The sequence below is a fragment of the Rhinolophus sinicus genome, chromosome 3, assembly GCF_057876585.1.
Source record: "Rhinolophus sinicus isolate RSI-liver-muscle chromosome 3, RSI-T2T, whole genome shotgun sequence".
In the NCBI taxonomy this organism is placed as follows: domain Eukaryota; kingdom Metazoa; phylum Chordata; class Mammalia; order Chiroptera; family Rhinolophidae; genus Rhinolophus; species Rhinolophus sinicus.
Genome location: NC_142503.1, coordinates 98,270,886 through 98,290,541, shown reverse-complemented (window position 1 = coordinate 98,290,541; position 19,656 = coordinate 98,270,886). Strand labels below are relative to the sequence as shown.

At 40.7% G+C, this 19,656-nt stretch overlaps 1 protein-coding gene across 10 annotated transcripts in view; it reads left to right on the top strand.

Moving 5' to 3' along the window:
* The window catches only part of CALN1 (calneuron 1), a 633,346-nt gene that overhangs the window by 431,207 nt on the left and 182,483 nt on the right, over window positions 1–19,656 (top strand). For all 10 annotated transcript variants that reach the window (XM_074328468.2, XM_074328464.2, XM_074328472.2 and 7 more), the window contains one exon: window positions 11,818–11,930. In XM_074328468.2, coding sequence (XP_074184569.1) covers window positions 11,818–11,930 — 113 coding nt within the window. The remainder of the gene's footprint in view (window positions 1–11,817; window positions 11,931–19,656) is intronic.

Genomic DNA, 19,656 nt, shown 5'->3' with positions numbered 1-19,656 from the left:
GATCCCCTTTACCCTTATCTACCACCCCCCGCCCCCCTTACCCTCTGCTAACCACTAAACTATTGTCCGTGTCTATGATTTTTTGTTTCTCATTTGTTTGTCTTGTTCTTTTGCTGTTTTTGGTTTATATACCACATATCAGTGAAATCACATGGTTCTCTGCTTTTTCTGTCTGACTTATTTCACTTAGCATTATAATCTCAAGATCCATCCATGTTGTCAGAAATGTTCCTATATCATCTTTTCTCACTGCCGAATAGTATTCCATTGTGTATACATACCACAACTTCTTTATCCATTCATCTATTAAAGGACATTTTGGTTGTTTCTATGTCTTGGCCACCGTAAATAAACCTGCAGTAAACACTGGAGCACACTTGTCTTTATGTATCAATGTTTTCAGGTATTTTTGGTAGATACCCAGGAGAGAGATTCCTAGGTCATATGGTAATTCTATTCGTAATTTTTTGAGGAACCTCCACACTGTCTCCCATAACGGATGCACCAGTCTGCATTCCCACCAACGGTGTATGAGGGTTCCTTTTTCTCCACAGCCTCTCCAACACTTGTTACTATTTGTCTTGATGATAGCCATTCTGACTGGGGTGAGGTGATATCTCATTGTGGTTTTTATTTGCATTTCTCTGATGATTAGTGATGTTGAGCATTTTTTCATATGTCTATTTGCCATTTGTATGTCCTCTTTGGAGAAATGTCTCTCCAGGTCCTCTGCCCATTTTTCAATTGGATTGTTTGTTTTTTTGTTGTTGAGTTGCATGAGTTCCTTGTATATTTTGGATATTAGCCCCTTATCGGAGGCACTGTTTGCAAAAATCTTCTCCCATTTAGTTCGTTGCCTCTTTATTTTGCCGATGGTTTCTTTTACTGTGCAGAAGCTTTTAAGTTTCATATACTCCCATTCATTTATTTTAGCTTTTACTTCCATTGCCTTTGGAGTCAAATTCATAAAACGCTCTTTGAATCCAAGGTCCATGAGTTTAGTACCTATATTTTCTTCTATGCAGTTTATTGTGTCAGGTCTTATGCTTAAGTCTTTGATCCATTTTGAATTAATTTTGGTATATAGTGACAGATAGCAGTCCAGTTTCATTCTTTTGTATGTGGCTTTCCAATTCTCACAGCACCATTTATTGAAGAGGCTTTCTTTTCTCCAATGTATGTTTTTTGCTTCTTTGTCGAAAATTATCTGTCCATATTTCTGTAGTTTTATTTCTGAGTTCTCAATTCTATTCCATTGGTTAATGTGTCTGTTTTTGTGCCAGTGCCATGTTTTATTTTTGTTCTTGTTATTTTTTAAATTTATTTTTTTAATTTATTGGGGTGACAATTGTTAGTAAAATTACATAGATTTCAGGTGTACAATTCTATATTACATCATCTATAAATCCCATTGTGTGTTCACCACCCAGAGACAGTTCTCCTTCCATCACCATATATTCGATCCCCCTTACCCTCATCTCCCACCCCCCACCCCCCTTACCCTCTGGTAACCAATAAACTATTGTCTGTGTCTATGAGTTTTTGTTTCTCATTTGTTTGTCTTGTTCTTTTGTTGTTTTTGGTTTATATACCACATATCGGTGGAATCACATGGTTCTCTGCTTTTTCTGTCTGACTTATTTCGCTCAGTATTACACTCTCAAGATCCATCCATGTTGTCACAAATGTTCCTATATCATCTTTTCTTACCACCGAATAGTATTCCATTGTGTATATATACCACAACTTCTATATCTATTCATCTATCGAAGGACATTTTGGTTGTTTCCATGTCTTGGCCACCATAAACTAAGCTGCAACGAACATTGGAGCACTCGTGTCTTTATGTATAAATGTTTTCAGATTTTTTGGGTAGATACCCAGGAGAGGGATTGCTGGGTCATATGGCAATTCTATTCGTTATTTTTTGAGGAACCTCCACACTGCCTTCCATAACAGTTGCACCAGTCTGCATTCCCACCAACAGTGTATGAGGGTTCCTTTTTCTCCACAGCCTCTCCAACACTTGTTACTATTTGTCTTGTTGATGATAGCCATTCTGACTGGGGTGAGGTGATATCTCATTGTGGTTTTGATTTGCATTTCTCTGATGATTAGTGATGTTGAGCATTTTTTCATATGTCTATTTGCCATTTGTATGTCCTCTTTGGAGAAATGTCTCTCCAGGTCCTCTGCCCATTTTTCAATTGGATTGTTTGTTTTTTTGTTGTTGAGTTGCATGAGTTCCTTGTATATTTTGGATATTAGCCCATTATCGGAGGCACTGTTTGCAAAAATCTTCTCCCATTCAGTTCGTTGCCTCTTTATTTTGCCGATGGTTTCTTTTACTGTGCAGAAGCTTTTAAGTTTCATATACTCCCATTCATTTATTTTAGCTTTTACTTCCATTGCCTTTGGAGTCAAATTCATAAAATGCTCTTTGAACCCAAGGTCCATAAGTTTAGTACCTATGTTTTCTTCTATGCAGTTTATTGTGTCAGGTCTTATGCTTTAGTCTTTGATCCACTTTGAATTAATTTTGGTATATGGTGACAGATAGCAATCCAGTTTCATTGTTTTGCACGTGGCTTTCCAGTTCTTCCAGCACCATTTATTGAAGAGGCTGTCTTTGCTCCATTGTATGTTTTTAGCTTCTTTGCCAAAAATTATCTGTCCATATTTATGTGGTTTTATTTCTGGGTTTTCTATTCCATTGGTCTATGTGTCTGTTTTTCTGCCAATACCATGCTCTTTTGATTATTGTAGCCCTGTAGTACAAGCCAAAATCACGAAGTGTGATACCTCCATTATTGTTCTTTTTTCTTAAGATTGCTTTGGCTATTCGGGGTCTTTTGTGGTTCCAAACAAATCTGATGATTTTTTGTTCTCTTTCTTTAAAAAATGCCATTGGGATTTTGATGGGGATTGCATGAAATCTGTATATTGCTTAGGGTAATATGTCCATTTTAACTATGTTGATTCTTCCAATCCATGAGCACGGAATGTCTTTCCATTTCTTTGTGTCTTCTTCAATTTATTTTAAAAATGTCTTGTAGTTTTCAGCACATAGGTCTTTCACATCCTTGGTAAAGTTTATTCCTAGGTATTTTATTCTTTTTGCTGCAATTGCAAAAGGAATTTTTTTAAAATTTATTTTCCTGAGATTTCATTGTTAGTATATAGGAATGCAATGGACTTTTGTACATTGATTTTGTAGATGGCAACTTTCTGTATTTGTGAACTGTTTCTAGTAGATTTTTGGTGGAGTTTTTAGAGTTTTCTATATATGAGATCACGTCATCTTCAAAGAGTGACAATTTAACTTCTTCATTCCCAATTTGGATGCCTTTTCTTTCTTTCTCTTGCCTGGTTGCTCTGGCGAGGACTTCCAACACTATGTTGAAAAGCAGATGTGATAGGGGACAGCCCTGTCGTGTTCCTGAACATAGAGCAAAGGGCTTCAGGTTTTCACAGTTAATTATGAGATTAGCTGAGGGTTTGTCAAATATGGCCTATATTATGTTAAGTTATTTTCCTTCTATACCTATTTTATTAAGTGTTTTAATCATAAATGGATGTTGTATCTTGTCAAATGCTTTTTCTGCATCAATTGATATAATCATATGATTTTTGACCTTTATTTTGTTTATGTGATGTATCAAATTGATGGATTTGTGGATGTTGAACCATCCTTGTGCCCTGGGGATGAACCCCACTTGGTCATGAGGAATAATCTTTTTAATGCATTGTTGTATTCGATTTGCTAGAATTTTTAGTTAGGATTTTTGCATCTGTATTCATCAGAGATATTGGTCTGTAGTTTTCTTTTTTTGTGTTGTCCTTACCAGGTTTTGGTTTCAGGGTAATGTTGGCCTTATTAAATGAGTTAGGGAGTACTGTCTCTTCTACAGTTCTTTGGAAGAGTTTGAGCAGGATTGGCATTAGATTCTCTTTGAAGGTTTGATAGAATTCACCAGTGAAGCCATCTGGTCCTGGACTTTTGCTTTTGGGAAGGTTTCGATGACGGATTCAATTTCGTTACTGGTGATTGGTCTGTTTAGATTTTTCAGTTCTTCATGGTTCAGCCTAGGAAGGCTATATGTTTCTAAAAACTTGTCCATTTCTTTTAGGCTATTGAATTTGGTGGCATATAGTCCTTCATAGTATTCTTGGACGATCCTTTGTATTTCTGTGGCTTCCGTGATAACTTCCTCTTTTTCATTTCTGGTTTTGTTTATTAGAGTCTTCTCTCTTTTTCTCTTAGTGAGCCTTGCCAAGGGTTTGTCAATTTTGTTAATCTTTTCAAAGAACCAGCTCATTGTCACATTGATTTTTTCTGTTGTCTTTTGTTCTCTATTTCATTTAGTTCTGCTCTGATTTTTGTTATTTCCTTTCTTCTGCTGACCTTGGGTTTCACTTGTTCTTCTTTTTCTAGTTCTTTAAGGTGTAACATGAGGTTATATATTTGGGATTTTTCTTGTTTCTTGAGATAGGCCTGTAAGGATATAAATTTCCCTCTTAAAACTGCTTTCGCTGCCTCCCCAAAATTTTGGTAGGAAGGTATTTTCATTGTCATTTGTTTCTATGTATCTTTTGATCTCTCCTCTAATTCCTTCTTTGACCCAGTTCTTTAAAAGTATGTTGTTTAATCTCCTTGTATTTGTGTTTTTTTCTGCTTCCTTTTTGCAGTTATATCCAATTTCAAAGCCTTGTTATCAGATATGTTTGGTATGATTTCAATCTTCTTCAATTTGCTGAGGTTAGTTTTAGTTTTATGTCCCAATATATGGTCTGTCCTTGAGAATGTTTCATGTACACTAGAAAAAAATGTGTAGTCTGATGTTTTAGGATGAAGTGCTCTATAAATGTCAATTATGTCCATTTCATCTAATATGTCATTTAGGGCTACTATTTCATTATTTATTTTCTGTTTGGATGATCTATCCATAGCTGTCAATGATGTATTTAAGTCCCCTAGTATAATTGTGTTTTGGTCAATTTCTCGCTTTAGCTCTGTTAGTAGTTGCTTGGTATATTTCGGTGCTCCCTGATTGGGGGCATAAATATTGATGACTGTTATGTCTTCTTGTTGTATAGTCCCCTTTACCATTATGAAATGTCCATTTTTGTCTCTTGTTATCTTTTTCACTCTGAAGTCTGTTTCATCTGATATCATTATGGCTACACCTGCTTTTCTCTGGTTACCATTTGCTTGGAATGTCAATTTCCACCCTTTAACTTTGAGTCTATGCTTGTCCTTGTAGCTGAGATGTGTCTCTTGGAGACAGCATATGGTTGGGTTTAGTTTTTTAATCCAATCTGCTACTCTGTGCCTTTTTATTGGTGAGTTCAGTCCATTTACATTTAGGGTGATTATTGATATGTGAGGATTTACTATCATTGTATCTTTAGTTTTCTGTTAAGACTGTGTCTCCATTGTTTCTTTGCCTTTTTGTTGTTGTCTATTATTTCTGTGTGGTGGTATTCTATGATGTTTCCCTTTGTTTCTTCTTTATTACAGTATATATTTCAGTTCTGGATTTTTTTTAAGTGGTTACCCTTAAGTTTATGTAAAGGAAGTTTGTTATTTAGAGAATTCCATTTTCTTCAGCATGTCTACTTCTCCATTCCCATATTCCGGTTCAGGCCTTTATTCTCCCCCTTTTGATGTTTTGGTTGCCACATATTGTCCCTGTTGATGGTGGTCGAATAGCCTCCTTGAGTATTTCTTGTAGTGCAGGTTGTGTATTAGAAAATTCCCTCAGCTTCTGTATGTCTGGAAAGGTCTTTATACATCCTTCATATCTAAAGTATATCTTTGCTGGATATGTTATTCTTGGCTCATAATTTCTGTCTTTCAGTATTTTGAATATTTGGTTCCACTCCCTCTTGGCTTGTAGAGTTTCTGCTGAAAAATCTGATGATAACCTGTTGGGCTTTCCTTTGTAAGTTACCGTCTTCTTTTCCCTGGCTGCCTTGAGGATTCTTTCTTTGTCGTTGATTTTAGACAGCTTCAGTACAATGTGCCTTGGAGATGGCCTGTTGGGATTGAGGTAATTAGGTGTTCAATTTCTTTTTGGATTCGAGGGTCCAGTTCTGTCCACAAGTTTGGGAAGTTCTCATCAACTATTTGTTTGAATATACTCTCTGTTCCCTTCTCTCTTTCTTCTCCTTCTGGTATGCCCATTATTCTTATATTGCTCTTTCTGATGGAGTCAGAAAGTTCTTGTAGAGTTCTTTCATTTCTTTTAAGTCTCAAGTCTCTTTCTTCTTCCATGCGTGTCATTTCCAGGATTCTTCTTCGATGTCACTGATTCTTTCCTCCATCTGGTCAACTCTACTACCTAAGCTGGTTATTTCATTCTTAATTTCTTCTATTGAGTTCTTAATCTCCAGAAATTCTATTTGGTTCTTTCTTAAAATTTTAGTCTCTTTCGTAAAATGCTCATGTTGTTCTTTGATTGTGTTTCTGAGTTCATTAAACTGCCTCTCTGTGTTTTCTTGCATCTCGTTGAGTTTTTTCAGAACTGCAATCTTGAATTCTCTGTCATTTAAGTCACATATTTCCATATCTTTAAGTTCATTTTCTGTTGACTTTTCATTTTCTTTCTGAGCTGTCTTGTTGCCTTGGTTATTCATGGCAATTAATGATTTATTATTTATCTTCCTAGACATTTACAGGAGTAGGTTCTGCAACAGGTTGATAGAAAGTGGTCTTTCTTTTGTTTTCCAGTACCTGTTTGTGGAATGCTTTATTTTCTCTCCAACTGAAGCCTTTTTTTTCTCTCACACTGTAGTGTTGTTTTCTCTGCACTATTCCAGCTTTTCACACAATGGTGGGATTGCCTGGAATGCAAGCTTCTCCTCTGTTAACAGTTCGCCTGGGTCATAGGGCACCGTGTCCCTGTGGAAATGCAGAGAGCTTTTGAAGTTCCAAAGCTCTTCCTGCACCAGATTCAGAGCCCGTGTGTTTCAGCAGCTCTGTTTACTCCTGCAGGGATCCTCCCAGATAGGTGGGGACAGGGGTGGTGTGAGTTGTGAGAGGTGGCCCAGAACAACCGTGGTGACCAACACCACAGCCGGTCCTGCTTCCACAACTCCCTCCCCTTTGCCTGAACTAGTTGAGCTTCGAATCTGTGTCTGTGGACCACAGTTCTCAGAACCGCCAATATTCTGGTTTTTTATCTGACACTGCTACTCTTCCACTTCTAGTACTGGGCAGGTGGGGGCGGGGCGAGCTCTGGGAGGGAAGGGAGGGGGCGGCTAATCTCAGTGCCTAAGTGTCTGTTCTTGTGGCATTGAGGGCTTAAACCACTGTTTTCACCCTTCTTCCACCAGTCTTTGCTTCGAGGTCTCTGCAGTGAGCATTGGGTTCAGGTGTTATATGCTGTCCCCTCAGCCCTGTGGAGCCCTGGCGGAGCCCTAGCAGTCCGAGTTCTTCCCTCTCCCGCAGCTGTGGTAGTTCCGGGATGCCGGGAGCTTGGAGCACTGAACTAGGTCTGCGTCCTTTGCCCGCAGGGCTCTGTCTCCGCACTTCTCGCTTCCCCCCTCCCCTTCTCGCGTGATTCGCCCACCTTTAGGTGAATTCAGTAGTGAGACTCTTCGTCTTCTCTATGTGCTGTGCAGGGAGTCCTTTGTGGAGTTACAGTTTTTCAATTTGTTGTAAATTCCAGGGGAGATTTCCAGAGGCTCTCCTCACACCACCATTTTGATGACGTCCCAATCTAGTTACTTTTAAACTTTTCCTGCCTAAGTTTTGTCTTGGGTGAAATGTGGAAGGGGAGAACCCGTTCATAGTGTTGGGGTGGGATCAGACAAGATAATACATGAAAAGCTCTGTGTCTGCCATAACGCAAGTATTAAATCAATACTTCCTATCACTTATTATTATTTTAAATTATTAAGAAACACCTCTAAATGTTGATCTGAGATGTAGCAGCTAGATCAGAGAGAGCAATTTCGATTTCCACTTACCTCTAGATTCCAGGCAGCCATAGTCCCCCCCACCAGGGAACACTGATCAGGTAAAAGAGGTTCCACACAAAGCCCATCCATGACCTGGCCTCCTGAGAAGCAGAAAAAGCACACGCAGGGTGCTGGCTCTGCTCCCTGTACATGCTTCGGAAAGATACTGAATCTCTCTGTGCCTCTGTTTGCTTATCTGTAAAATCAGTTGTTGGAAGACTAAGGATGAATCTGTGTATGGAAATTTATTTAAACAATGCCCAGCACATTGTCAGTGCTCAGTAAATGTCAGATATTTGAATCATCACCATACTTCCCACACCTGGCCTCGGCCTGGGAATGGTTTTTGTATAAGGGACTTAGTGAAAAATTGTTCTGTGAGATTCTAATTGTCTCAGTTCTCCTGAGATGGATGGAATGAAGGGTTAGGGACACAGAGACTAGTCTTGTGGGACCAGCATTGATAGTTCATTGATGTTCTCAATTCTGTTTGTCTGTTAAACTAGGATCTGCTGAAGAGAGCTTTTCCTCAGACTGCGTCTGAATAGAATCTTGTACTGCTGGTAGAACTGGTGTTGAGCTGAATATTAGCAGTAGGAGCCGTCATTTACAGAAGGTCTGCAGACAATGTGCTGTGTACACACTCAGGAGCCAGAGCTCAGAAAATCCTGAGAGAGGTAGAGAGAGGGGTCCCCAACCTGATTATTTCTCCAACTGTGGGCCTGCAGGAATCTCCCTTTGCTCAATGATAGTTAAAAAGGGAAGGGAAGTTACATTTTGACTAACACAAAATCCCATGTTCCAAATGTCGTCTGCTAAATAGCTAGAAGCAAATCCTCCCATGAACTAGACCTCTCCTCCAAGTAGCAGACAGTCTCTGTTGAGTCACCTGTACTCCTGCAGTACAGTTGGCACTGCCCATATGATCTTGAGCAGCTCTCCCCCAGCACTTTCCCTCCAGCCAAGGATTTGAATTGTGAATGAACTGCCCTTCACCCTGGAGAGGTTCCGAGAAATAGGTAGTCTCTCCCTTCTTACCTGGAAGGTAGACTGTTCAGAGACAGCCCTGTTGCCCTGGCACTGAGAAGCAGGTGTGCTGCCATGTCCTGGGGACCATGCCCTTATTAGGCTCCCAGCTGACAGACAGCACTGCCCACTACACCGGGGCCATGAACTTGAGTGACCCTGCCTGGTGAACACATTTTAAGTTCAGGTCTCATGAGGTTTCCATAAAAAATGACCCATGTGCTTGAGCTGCTAAGCCTTCATGAACTGTTAGAACATGGTGACAGAGAGTTGGATAATGCCCACTGTCAACAGAGACATTCCAGAGGGGGCCTGGCGGAGGAGACCCATAGTACTTGGGACATCTTCTAATCCAGTGTTTCTCAACTTTCTTCCTCTTCTTTTGGTTTTAATAGCTGCCCCACACCCAGGTGGAGCATTTTAAGACATCTGGTTCCCTACTTACTCACCCCCATGAAATTTTAATAGCACAGATATGCTTTGTATCTTTTTATGTACTATAGCCCAGGAGGGCCACAGACTATTATAATATCTAAGATTGTTTTTGTCCCCTAAGAATCACTTTTCATTTCATTGAGGATTATCCTGTCTCTACTGAGAATGCATATTTTAGTCTGAGACTTGTTGGCCCTCTAGTCCCAGCTATAACTAGCAGGGGTTATTTGGGGTTAGCAGGAAAAGACGAAGGCCACGTACAAAATAGATTGACTCCATAAAAGAAGCCAGGGGTGTGAGTCTACAGGAGCTTAGCAGGGATGTTGAGGACAGGTCCCTGTGGACATCACTCATTCATAGGGTCTCCAGGAGTTGGAGCCAACTCAGTGGCATGTAATACACACACAGAAGATTAGTGCATGTGTATAACAAGCGTGCTTGTCTGAGACATGGAGCCAGCTCAGTGTGAATTCCAGGAAGACTGGGCTATTCTCTTTCTTCAGCTTCCAATTTTCCATTTTTACAAACACTGGATGACTATCTTTAGGCAAACATCTTGGTCTTAATTTAAGATCATCTCTTTGCTTTGTCTTTGTCTTTAAAAGTAAGTTATTATGTCAAAACGAACAAGCATGCTACAGCATCTGAAAATATTGCCAGTCAATATCCAGATGAGTGGAATGCAGAAGAGAGCCTGTCTCCTGTCTGGACCTCTGCCAGCCCTGGGCAGTATTGTTTTCAGAAATATTCACTAATTTGACAGGCAAGATACTAGTTCATTGTTGCTTAAATTAACTTTCTTATGGTAACTAGTGATGGTGAAATATTAGATCCTTTTATTTTGTTGAATGGTGAGAGATAAATCAATTCCCTCTCAGTAGTCCACTGAATGCCCCACCCCACTTAGTAGCTAAATTTTTCCTTTCCCACTGACTTTCCATGCCTCCTTTATCCTCTAGAAAGTTTTATCTGAATTATTGACATCATTATGATGATATCTGCTTGGCTTTTTGAAATAGGTTCTGAGTGAGGGCTCTTTAAAGGCAATTGCACTCTGGGAACACTTTGGCGAACTTGTGTTTAGACACCTGGGCTGTCTTCACTGGCTGGGCCAACATGTGGTGAGCTCTTGATGGAGACAACCTCTTAAGCAGTCCTAAGGGTGCAGAATGCCACACTGACGAGTCATTGAGGTTTGGACAATACCCTGAATGTCTGCTTTTGTCTGAGTTGGCTCAGGTCCACCTTTTGGTCAGTGTTAGCGCTAGCATGAAAGATGCAGTAGTTATGAAAGATGCAGTAGATGCTGACATGAACAAAGAAAAAACAAGCAAGAGACAGCATTCATTCATTCTATAAGTACATACTGAGTGTCTACCACGGTGCTGAATATACAAAGAAGTTTCAGAGTAGGTCCCTGACCTTACAGAGCTCACAGTCCAGGTGGGAGATAAGCATGCAAATCAGTGACTAAGATGCAGGGTGATATGTTCTATAGTGGATGCACATTAAGTTAGTAGGAGAGACAAGAAAGTTTGGCCACTCTGTCTAGTGAGATGAGGAAATGTCCGGAAGAAAACGAAAAGAGAACATGATATTTAAGCTCCATCTTAGAGAACAAGATGGCAGTCACCAGGTAGATAAGTGGGGGAAGGCATCCTAGATGTACAGAGGAAGGGAACTCTGAAAGAGGATGTCATTTTGTGGGGAACAAAAGGTGGCAAAACTCATAGTGAGACTTGAAGGCTGTCCTGAGGTGATTTCCTTATTTTTGAAGATGGCATTGATTTAGAAAGCATGATCAGATATGCTTTGGGGGAAGTAAACTCAGAACTGTCTGGAAGATAGTGTAGAGGTGAGTGTGAGGGCAGAAAGCCATTCTACTAGTAACATAGTAATTATAACTAGGAACATGAGTTCTTGGAATAATTTTCCCACCATAGTCTTTAACAAGGAAAATAGAACAGCCACAGGTATCTAAGAAGTAAATTCAATAAGACTCGACAACTAAATTTATGTGTGGGCAACAAAGATGAAGGAAGAGATAAAGATGAAGTCACAATTTCTGTCATGTATAGCTAGGCAATTTGAGGTCCAGAAGGTATAGCACATGAGATGTGTGGTCATTAAGGAGGAGGTGCTGGTTGGGCATGGAGATAGAAATACTGACAAATAATTAGGAATATGTGGTACTTGATGTACTAAGAATTGCAATAATTTCTTGTGTTCCTTTTGATATTTTAAGGATGTTGCACAATTTTTAGTAATGCTACTAGCTCTTTTTTTATTGAGGTCATGCCAAGGAGAAAAACCTGGAAATGTTTATTTCATGGGGTATAGTAAGTCAATTTCAGCTATTTTTCTATTCATATTTATGTATTTTCCTTTCAGGGGATGGCCAGGTGGATTTTGATGAATTCATGACAATTCTTGGCCCCAAACTGGTGTCTTCAGAAGGTCGTGATGGTTTTCTTGGAAACACAATAGATAGCATATTCTGGCAGGTGAGTAAGAATTTTTTTTTTTTAAAGATTAAGCTTGATAGTAAGTAAACATGTGTCTGAGACTAATTTTAAACTGTGAATTCTTGAGCTTCGTTCAGCACATGAAGATTTTTTTCTGGGCTGGAGTGATATATAGTTTTTGACGTCTAAATTGAGGTCCATACTAGGTTTTCTGAATCATGAATCAAAACTATACAATTTAAAGATTGGAGAAATACAATTTTTTCTTATATCAAAAAGAGTTTTACAGTTTGGAGAAATGAGACTCCTTTACTTCTGATTCACAAAAGTCTTTTTCTTAGGGACACTTAAAAAAAAGACACATCAGTATTAACTGACCCCAATTCTGTTCCTGGTTCCAGGAGACCCTTGCTGAGAGGATGTCATGGTTGTCATGTGTGTTTGGATCCTATCAATACTCTTAATAAGACAGAATGATTTTATCTAAGAATTTGTGCTCGATGCTTCTCAGTTTGCTCCTGTTTCTGTCTTGTAAAATCTCTAAGGAAATTCCAGATATCTACCTTTGAATTATGAAAGTGCTATAAATCATTTTTATATTAGTTCTTTAATCTTATAATGTGACTATTATTTCATGATTGTGGACTTTGGAGAATGGGTTATCAATCATTATATTAAAAATTCGAGTCAAGTAATTTGACAAATTAAATTAAATTATTGGTTAGACATGTAAAACACCGTCAAACACGGCATGGTTTCTTTAATTTCTTGATGTGTTTTTTTTTTTTCCTTAACTGAAGATATTTCTGTTACCTAAAAAAGGATTGCAGTTGACTTGTACCTCTAGTCGGATTCTGTTACCTATCTTGCAGATAACCAACAAGTAGTAAGAACATGCTATGTGCTCTGTAGTCTAACAGTCACTGTGGGTTTTACAAAAGACATTTAAGACACAGTCCTAGGTATTTAAGAACATAGTTGGGGAAACACAATTAAGAGAGGGAAAACAAAGGAGTGATTAATTGGTGAGGTGGTTACTAGACTGGAATCTCCTTGAGGCCAGGGGCTTCACTGTTGCAGTGCCCTGGCACCTGGCACATTGCACACAGCAGGTTGTCGGTAACAATTGTCTTGAATAGAACAAATAGAAATTCAATAAAGGAGACAAATGTGATCTTGAGGGGTCAGATAAGGCTTCAGAAAATGGGGACACTTGTTTTAAACTTTGAAACATGGGGGGAATTAAGTGAGCAAAGTAAGAAAAGTGAGCATTCCAGGCCTGCCATGATGAAAAGTAGGAAAAGGGTGGAGATGATGAGTACAGGGAAGTCATGAACCATCCCCGAGGTACAGTTTGAAGGGCAAGTTGACCTCAGGACCATTGGCAGGATGGAGTTAGGTCCTGAGAAAAGAGAAGAATTGAGATGACTGTAAGGTTCCCAGCTGGCTTTGATTGACAGGAATAAGATCATGGAGAAAAGAAGTCTTTGTGGTGTAGAATTCTAAATTGGACATGTTGAGAGTAAGGTTAGAGTCAGGTAACCAAGAGAAGGAGGAAGTGTGTGCACAGCTGAAACCAGGGATGATCATGGAGGACCAGGGCTGAAACCCCTGGGATTCACCAGATCTGGTGGGTGAGATCATAGGCAGGGATGAGCTCACTGGGGAGGGTACATAGGTGAAGAGGAGCAGAGAGACAGGACCTGTTCCTGGGAGATTAGGGGCAGGGACAGTGAGACTGAGTCTCTGACCTCCATGCTGCAGAGGCACATCAGGAGAACACACTCTCCTCGAACTGTGGTCATGATCAGCCCTGATTCTTCCTACCAAAGGAGCTCCATGACCTATTTTCCACTTGATGAGAATATTCCACGTGCAACGCACAGGTAACCCTTCAGTTATGACTGCACACTTGGAAGAACAGATAGGTAGAGTGCCCTGGAAGAAATGAAAAATAAACATGTAGATAAGAAGGTAGAAAAGCACTGCTTCCCACCTGGCCATCTTCCAAAGCATACAGACCCACTCTGCATGGGCATCGGGAATTCTTTCTCTCCCTGGTTTCCTTTCTCTGCTGTTCTTTATTCTCCACTCTGAATGCCTTCTACCCATTTGCCTCTCTCTGCCCTCAGGGTCCACTCTAGTCTAAGAGAATGCTGTAAGGTCTCCAGGCTCTCAGCATTCTTCTTGGCCCCCATCCTGGAGGGGAAGAAGCTGCGGGTAGTTAAAGCCTCATGTGTTCTGGGTTCTTCATAGTACAACATCTACACAGTGAGGAAATATTCCTCTCATTATATATTGACTGCCCCTACCATAATTTGGAGAGGCTATTATGCTCACAAAGTTTCTGTGTTTTTGTCTTACCAAAGACCCCCCTTCTTATCCAAGGGTGATAAACAAATGGAATGGGGAAATGAGAGGAAAGGGCAACAAGTCCGTTCTGAAATATTTAAATGAATGCCAGAGTGCATGGCTGGGGCTTTCCTCTCCTGCTGATGCTCACTCAGCTCCGAATTTTATTGCTAGGAAAGGAGAACAGACATCTATCAATCTCAGTAGTCAGCTGCCCTCTCCACCTGCCATCTGTCCATTCAGAGTCAGAGTGAAAAATGGTACTAAAATATCCAGAGCATCAGATTCTTCCTGGAAAAAGTTCATATTTCCAGCACTTGAGTGATTCAGCGATTTTTCAGGTTTAAAAGAACGTTGTGTGTGTGTGTGTGAGCATATGCACATGTATGTGTGTGTTTGCTTTGCCACAGTGGTGGAAATGGTATAGAAGAAGAGCAGCAGGAAGGCAGCTTTCTGTGCTGGGTATCCAGGCAAGGGATATCGATATCAGGAGGTACCAGTATTCTAGAAAGGAGAAGACCATTCATTTAAGATACTCTGACAAGACTTCCCACCAGGGACAAAGTCACAGACATAACGCTATACCTGGCAGGGTACCTTCATGATCTGTTTGCTGCATAATACCTGACACCAAAAGCTAGTGATGTGAAATGATAAATATTTTCTATCTCATACAGTTTCTGTGATTCAGGAATTTGAAAGCAGCTTAGCTGGGTGGTTCTGGCTTAGGGTCTCTCATGAAGTTGTTGTCAAGATGCTGGCTGGGGCTCTGATCATATGAAGATTTGACTGGGGCTGGAGGCTGTGGTTCAAGGTAGCTAACTCACATGGCTGGCAAGGTGATGCTGGCTATTGGCAGGAATCTTTGGGTCCTTGTGACATGGATATCTCCATAGTGCTGCTCGTGTGTCCTCATGACATGGCAGCTGGCTTCCCTCAAAACAAGTGATCAACGAGGGGACAAGGCAGAAGCAACAATGGCTTTTATGACCCAGCCTTGGAAGTCAAACTCCCATCATTTCTGCAATGGCCCCTTGGTTATACAGGTCATTCCAGTTTAGGGTGGAAGAGGACTAACTCTGGAGGTAAGGGCCATTGGGGCCCTCTTGGAGGCCAGCTACGACAGAAGGTGAGGATACTGTAACTGGGCTTCCACTGCTCACCCACCACTGCTGCCACAGCCTTTCGTTTGCCCCAGGCCTTGGTTTCTTCCCACCTTAGAGGAAACCTGTGACCATGCTGTTCTCTGGCTTCTGAGAAGTGACCCTACCAGGCACTAGCCTCGTCTTGCTGATCCAATCTGTTTCCAGTGCTCCCACCTGCTGGCTTTCTGCCCTACAGTGCCAAGGTGAAAATAAAATCAGATAGGATTCTGTAAAAATAGCTTTTTGTCAGTTGGTGCTAGTCCTAAAAGTTATGAGCCCCTGGCTCTTTGCAGGAAATTGGTATCAGTGAAGGCAGAATGTGCTTGGCCCCCGATGCAGCCTCACTCCTAAGGAGAGTGGTTGGAGGGCCGTGCCCACAGTCTCCGTTTTCCCAGGGCACTCAGCCTGGTGTGAGGCTCACAGATTTCTTGGCAGCCAGTTCAGAACCTTTCTCTTATGTAATAATAACCTGTGAAATTGTTGCTGTGTTCTTATCCTTCAGTCATCAATTTTCTGTGTGTTTGCTGTTACCGCAGTGATATATTTGGGGAAGAAATGTGGAATGAAATTGTGTTTGAAGTCGGCCTTAGGTCTTGGTGTAAGTTGATGGTGGAGAGGTGGGAAGCGGGCCACTGAACGGGGCTGGCACTTGGGATTGGAGGAACTTTCATGCTCAGTGCTTCAGGTTGATTGCAACTGCTGATAAGTGGGGTCCTCAATCACTGTTGTCCCACCATTCATTCACACCACACACCTTTGTCCACTTATACCCAGAATGAGTCTTTACTACAGTAGATGCCCCCAGTGGCAGAGGAGAGAGCCCCCCTGCTGTGTCACAAGCTTTAGCCACGTCATCACAGAGGCCGTGAACTCCACCCCTGTGCCCTGTCTTCTGCACTGACTATGCAGACAGCACCCCATGAGAAGGGTGATGACAGGGACCATAGGAGATCAGACAGCTCTGCTGATCTCGGACTCCAGCTGACACTTCTGTTAAACTCTTCTCCCTCTGGAGAAAGAGAGAAATGAGTTCACACTTCGCTAAGAGAGCTGAGGTGTGTGTATGTCTTACTGTAGGTGTTGGAAGGCACAAGTAAAGCATTTTGGCTGCCATGACTGAAAAACATCGAATGGGTGCTCCAAAACTGGGCTCCTTTGCTCACATTTTTATCTTGCTCACAGTCAAGCCTCATTCATTAAAACATGACGAACTTAGAGTTTCTGTTTTTAAGAAGTGAAATACACTAATATTGAAGCAAATGGATGTTTTCAGGGGGTGGTGCTGGGTGTGTGGGGATGCGTTTGAGGCTGGAGGTCATGGAACAAGAAGCTCATATGGGCTCCCTGAGAGTGTTGCCTAGATGTCCTGAGCCTTCTTGCCTATATGTATGGGTTATGATCATAGCATTTACCGCACAGCTGTGTGCAATGTCCAAAGCACTGTGAGTTATCCTAGAATAAAAATGTGGGGGACACCCATCCCCAGACTTGGTCCAGATCAGGGCCTATTTGTCACACTGACTTCTCCATCAATATACTTGCTCAGCATCCTCTCCTGCTGTCTACTCCTCCCCATCTGGTGTGATAATACACAGCAGGTGTAGTAAAAGACCTCTAGCTTCTCCCCAGGAATCACTCCAGGCTGGTCCTCTGTCCTTCCATCCAAAATTCTTGCTCTGGTGTCATGTCTTTCCTGGCTTTCCATTTCCGCTGTGGTTCTGGACTCTTGATTTCTGTCCCATGGGGTCATGAATGTGCTGGCTCCAGGGCCATGGCTGAGCTGGGCGAGGACCTGGACTGAAACTTGACTCGTGGGCAGCTGAGACCACTTGATGTTCCAGATTCATGACATGAGAGGAACACTGCAGGAAGTTACACGTATAGTACAGTCCAAATCTGTTATGCATAAAGGGACTGGAAAGAAATATTTCAAAACATCGACAGTGATTTTTTTCATGTGTGGTAGGATTATGAGTGATGATATATCTCTGTATTTTCCAAAATCTTGACAGTGGGCATATGTTACTTTTATAATCAGAAAAATAAAATTAAAGAACAGAAAATGCAGTCCCCAGCTAGTCAGGTATCTATTAAATATCTATAACTTTTCATCTGTAAAACTGGAGATTACCTGTCTCACGAGGTTGACTGTTGATAAAACTTGCAGGGAAAGCAAATGAAAAAGACAGAAGAAATCATATTCATTCCTGTGAGACATTTTTTGCATGGGGCCAAGACATAGAAAATACCAGGACTTCTCCTTCTTGTATTTTAAGAATAACTGGCATTCCACTAGGCAGTCTCTCCTCTCGTCAAATCTGGCACCAACAGGATTGTTTGCCCCTCAATATTTTGTCAGCGTGCCACTCTATCAGAGCTGTGGATCCAAAGCTGCCGCTATTCAAGCCTTAACCACCTAATGGCACCTAAGCAGCTTTTGGCAGTGAGGCCCATCAGGAGGCCTATTAGACTGACAGCAAGTGCTTTAGTCCCCAGAGCAGTTTTACTGAGGGTAAACATGGAGGATGGAAAGTACTGGTGTTAGCAGGGGGTCTACTCCTGTATTTCCCGAACCAACAGCAGCAGCAGCGGCACCTGGGACTTGTTAGAAATGCAAATGCCTGGGCCCTGCCCCAGAAACACTGAATCTGAAGCTCCCAGGTGGGCCAGCCCAGCAGGCTGGGTTTCCAGAAGCCCTCTAGGTGACCTGCTTCTTTGCCCACATGTCAGAGCCGCTGAGTCCCTGAGATTTCAGTGACTTGTCCTACAAGGCAAGCATCTGATCAGGCTCACCGGTCTGCCTCAGAGTGGAGTAATTTGGGATTTTTACAGATTTATCCATAATGATGACTGCCTTTGGCTTTAGCCTATATGACGCTACAGGCATACCTTGGAGCTGGTGTGGGTTCAGTTCCTGACCACCATAATAAGGCGAGTCTCACAATAAAGTGAGTCATAAATTTTTGCTGGTGGAGGGTCTTGCCCTCAGTCTGTAAAAAATGCAACATCTGTGAAGTGCAATAAAATGAAGTCTGCTTTTGTATGTTTTATATGTTTTAACTGGGGAAGAAATTGCATATTAGGATGTAATTACTTTCCTAACTTGGAAATGCATTTCTAAGCATTAAAGCAATGAAAGAAATCATAGATACAAATTCTTAACAAATGATTAAATTAATATTTCAAAAATGAACAAGCAGAAAAAATATGGCATAAAGCATATGTGAAGAGCATTTCTAAAGCAGTATGGAAGTCTCTTAACATGACAATAGAGACATGGGATAAGAACAACAGACAATTGATAGATACTTTCGATAAACATCTCAAAACAGTTCAACCTCACTGGAAATCTAAGAAATGTCAATTCATATTGTAACTGGATGACATTTTTCTCCTATCAGTTTAGAAAAGAATAAAACATATTCTAATACTCAGTGCTGTCAAGACTGAGATAAAATGTGCAAATTCATATGCTACTGGTAGAAACATAAATTGTAAAACTTTTCTGAAAACTTTCTGGAGATACTTAGCCACAACTTTTCAAATGTTTAAACCCTATAATTAAAAATATTTCTATGTCCAGGACGCTGTCATTTGAAATTAGTCAGAAATGTAGAAAACGCAGTTACAAAGATGGACTATTGTACAATTATTAAAAATAATATTTTCACTTTACAGGCTGTAGAGAGTGACTTTACAGTACAATTGCATCACTGTTCTATATCTATTATACATCCATTTATATTCACAGAGAGACAAAAACTGGAGAAAAAGTAATAATTCTGGTGATACTAATTATTATGGATTGAAATACATGTGAATGTAATTTTTTCTTTTTCCTTGTTTTTATTTTCTGAAATTTCTACAATTAGGTCACATGATCTACACTGTTATTTTTTCAATGAAGTTAAAATCTCAAATCAACAAAATCATGTTCTAAAAAACTGTTTTCAGTGGCAAAAAGAGTGATTAGAGTTTATAATACACATACTCGTTATGGTAAACAAAACACAAAGTTGATATGAAAATATAAAAGCATTTAATCAGTTATAGAATTGTACACTTGAAACCTATGTAATTTTGCTAATCATTGTCACCCCAATTAATTTAATTTAAAGAAAAGCATATAATCAGAATCACAGCACCCAGCTGCCAGGACAAAAGAAACTGTTGCAAGGCCCCTGACGGACAGTGCCCACCCAAAGCAGCTGTGTGGGCCTCTGCTGAGAAAGCGCGGGAGACTCAAGGCTTGCTACAGTCCCCAACTT